Raw genomic sequence first — 3,842 nt, forward strand, 5'->3', positions numbered from 1 at the left:
ATTCCTAGAGAACCTCACCAGAATGATGGAGGAGCTGCGTGAATGATGGATCTGCGTGATTGATTGAGCTGCGTGATTGATGGATCGGCCGTCGGCACGTCTTACCTGGTCGTGGGGTCGTGTCATCCTTTTTTTTCGGGATGTCACCGTATACATACGTATGGGTCATACGGGTTATACAGGGCTTGGATATGGGCTACGGGGCTTGGATATGAGCAGCGGCGGGCCGGAGAAAAAATAGATGGCGGGGGTCAAGAATACCCCTGGAAAATTGAGTTAGGGGGTACACCGGAGCAAGCCTCGATGTACCTATTGTCTGCAAAACCAGAGATTCTAATGGCCGGCACAAGGCGGAATCTGTTCACGGCCGCCTACCACAAACTCAAGGAAATTCTCAAGTGCGGCCTACAACCACCGGTGGAGCAACGAGTGCGGGGGCAACCCATGGCCATGGGACTGGGAAGGTTCTTGTACCGCTGCATGAATTCAAAAGAAGAAAAAGAGCAACAGATGCTGGAGGAAAAATCAGTTGCAGAGAGAATATTCACCAAGATGGAGACGTCACCAGCTGAAGAAGGTCTCGTACATGACGCCTGGATTCTTGCTAAAGGGCTCTTGGGGTTAGAGGATGAGAAGAAAATGTGGGAGGTGATCGAAGCCGTGTGGGTGGAGATGCTCTGCTACTCTGCCAGCAGATGCCGGGGGCGCCTACACGCTAAGAGCTTGGGCACTGGCGGGGAGCTGCTCACCTTCGTTTGGCTCCTGTGGTCGCACATGGGGATGGAAACCTTGGCGGAGAGGATGCAGATGCCGGAGGTGGAGATTCCAGGCGCAGGAGGAAATGCTGGCCCTGCCTTCAGACAAGACGGTAGCGGTGTTTGATGCAGTTGCTTATGTATGAAGCGAGGCCACCCTGTTTGTTGCTGCCTATTATTTGATCGTCTATAAAGTTGAGTATCAGGTTTGCGTGTATGCTGTTGTCCGCCTATCCACTTCTCCTGTAGTACGGTTCTACAACTGAATAAGACCTGCCATATATTTTGCTTCCTGTAACATTATATGCAATGTATGCAAAATTTCATGTTTTGATCGCCAATGTTTGCGACATCTTTTAAGGTATAACTGGCCAGGTCGCAAAGCAGACATCAAACACGCTCGCAATCACCATTGGATCTTCACACATTCGATTTTTGATGATGCTCCATAATCCCAGATGGCCCGTGTCGTTCCGTGCTTGCAGGTTTGTTCACTACAATTGCTTTTTTAGATGTTTCGGCGTGAAGATCGTTTTCAGTCACCTCGAAGGTTTCAAATATAAAACAAAAACATCTCATTTACCATCTTTCATAGACTAGCAGCAGTAGGATTAGGATATCGCCCCCCTCTGAAAATAGAAATAGCAGGATAAATGTCCAAATGTTACTCTCTGGTAACATGTTGATAGCTTATCCAGATGCTCACGGCTTTTCAATTTCCAAATCCCCGCAGCACTGCCGCGATACTCAACTTTCTGTACATTTTACAGCGGATCGTGAATGCACAAGAAAAATATGATGTATGGCAACTGCTGAACTTTCTGTACATTTTACAGCGGAGATCTGTGATTTCTATGGCGTCGCTTCACCTGCTATCTCCCGAGCTCGCGAAGCTCCCGCGCCAGCTCCTCCACCTCCCGCCACGAGCTGCCGCCTTCGCGCACCGCCGCCGCGGCCTCCTCGGCCAGCTCCCTGGCCCGCGCGGCCACGTCGCCCCACTCCCGCCCCTTCCCCACGACGGTCGACTCGAGCACGTTCACCAGCTCGTCGGCGCTCGGCGGCGTGGCGACGCCGCCCCAGCAGAACGGCACGGCGGCGCGCAGCTCCTCCACGAGCAGCCGCGCGTTCACGAACTGGTCGGACGTCATCGGCCACGCCAGGATGGTCACCCCGGCCGCCGCGGACTCCAGCACCGAGTTCCACCCGCAGTGCGTCACGAACCAGCCCACCGCCCGGTGCCGCAGCGCGGCCACCTGCGGCGCCCACCCGCGGATCACCGTGCCCCTGCCGCCCGCCGCCGCGCGCTCCTCGAACCCGTCCGGGAGCGTCGCAGGGCCGACCGCCCACACGAACGCCGCGCCTGTCTTCTCCAGGGCGGCGGCCAGCGCCGCCGCGTGAGCTGGCTGCAGCACCGCCATGCTCCCGAAGCTGATGTACACGACGGATCTGTCCTCGAACTTGTCGAGCCAGGCGCACAGGTCGGCCGCGGCCACCGCCGTCTCCCCGCCGCGGTTGCCCGCGGCGTCGGCCTCCGGCGCCAGCGGCCCCACCGCGCGCACGCGCCGGAAGCCCAGGTCCGCCGGAGGCGCCTCCAGGTACCGCCCCTCGAGCCGCCGGAACGTGTTCGACACGAACGCCGAGCAATCCAGGTTCCAGAGGAAGTTCCTCCTGACCCCCTCCGTAACCTCGTCGCCCTCCTTGTACGTCCGGTAGAGCAGGCTGAGCTGCCGCCACGGGTACACCGGGGCGCCCGGGAGATCCGGGAAGGCGATCGGGCACTCGTCGTCGCTCTCGTCCTCGCGGCTGGGCAGCCGGCGCAGGAGCGAGTGGAGCACGGCGGTGGCGTAAGCAGCAGAGGACGAGAACGCGACGCGAGGGAGGCCGAGCTCGGCGGCGAGCGGCTGCGTCCACCCGCAGAAGAAGTCGGAGAGTATGGCGACGACGCGGTCCGGGGTGCCCGCGCGGGCGCGCACCCAGGAGCCGAGCGGGCCACGGAGCCCCGCGAAGGCGACGATGAGCGCGCCGAAGAGCACGGGCGGGCACCCCTTGGCGCTCTCGACGCCGGCGGGGAAGGCCGGGTGGGAGGGGAACGGGAGAGTGAGCGCGCGGACGGCGCCGCCCGGATGCGCGGCGAGGAGGGGCGCGAGGAGCGGCGCGGTGCCGGGCGTGGCGACGACGGTGAGGCGGAGCCCGCGGGCCGCGAGGAGGCCGACGAGGTCGAGGAGCGGGATCGTGTGGCCCTGCGCCGGGTACGGGACGACCAGGACGTGGGGCGCCGGAGCGGTGGAGCTATCGCCGGTGGCGCCGGTGGCCATTGCTATGGTGGCAGTGGTGGTGTCGCGGTGAATTGTGACCTGGGGTGGGGTGGGGTGCGACGTCTGCGGTGTTTGGTCGCCCGTCTCCCTCTCTATCAAAAAAAAGAAGTCTAGGTCCAAGCTCAGCCGAAATATTGTACTTAATCCTTTTTTTTCACGTTTGATCGAGATATCGATAGATTCGTTCTTGACTTTGTACTCCAACGGCTCCATGGAGACATGGTTGGCCCCCTCCGGGTGGGCTCTTGCCCAGGTTGGCTCTCATGTCTTAAAACTTCTCAAAAAAAGAAAATGCTTGCTTTTTTGTCCCCGACAAACTATATTTCTGTAAATTCCAAAAAAAAAATGCAAAAACAACGACTGACATTGGGCACTTGATTAATTGGTTAGCATAATAAATTAATAAATAATATGCCAAAGTGATGCAATAATGATATAAATTTAGCATGACTATAGAAAAAAGTATAGACACATTTTAGACATATCATCAAGCGACATATGACACCGAAGGTGCTGCAGGCGACCTGCTGCAAGGGGTGTCAAAGATGTTGTAGGGGGCTGTTGCATGGTGCAGCCGATGTTAAAGCGATGGACACCACCATCTCTCGCTATTGCATGCTGGCCGTGGGTCGCGACGAGAGGCTGCCGAATGTTGCAAGACAAGTGTGTTGTTGAGGTGGTGGCCATGATGATGCTCTGACGGTGGACGTGGAACGACGAATGTTGTTGCGATGAGGTGACTGCTTCCTGCAAGTGGAGAACGAGAGACCGA

At 58.0% G+C, this 3,842-nt stretch overlaps 1 protein-coding gene across 1 annotated transcript; it reads right to left on the reverse strand.

The window, feature by feature from the left end:
• Positions 1-1,419: 1,419 nt before the first annotated feature.
• LOC123166593 (UDP-glycosyltransferase 89B2-like) lies at positions 1,420-3,190 on the reverse strand. The gene has a single exon (XM_044584406.1). It carries the CDS (start codon positions 3,068-3,070, stop codon positions 1,628-1,630), a length of 1,443 nt encoding a protein of 480 aa, XP_044440341.1. The 5' UTR covers positions 3,071-3,190; the 3' UTR covers positions 1,420-1,627.
• Between the last annotated feature and the right edge of the window lie 652 nt (positions 3,191-3,842).

This window comes from Triticum aestivum, chromosome 7D, assembly GCF_018294505.1.
Source record: "Triticum aestivum cultivar Chinese Spring chromosome 7D, IWGSC CS RefSeq v2.1, whole genome shotgun sequence".
Taxonomy (NCBI): Eukaryota; Viridiplantae; Streptophyta; class Magnoliopsida; order Poales; family Poaceae; genus Triticum; species Triticum aestivum.

What these genes read in the sequence shown, in the direction of transcription:
- LOC123166593 (XM_044584406.1), bottom strand. Translation starts at nt 3,070, where the DNA reads ATGGCCACCGGCGCCACCGGCGATAGCTCCACCGCTCCGGCGCCCCAC.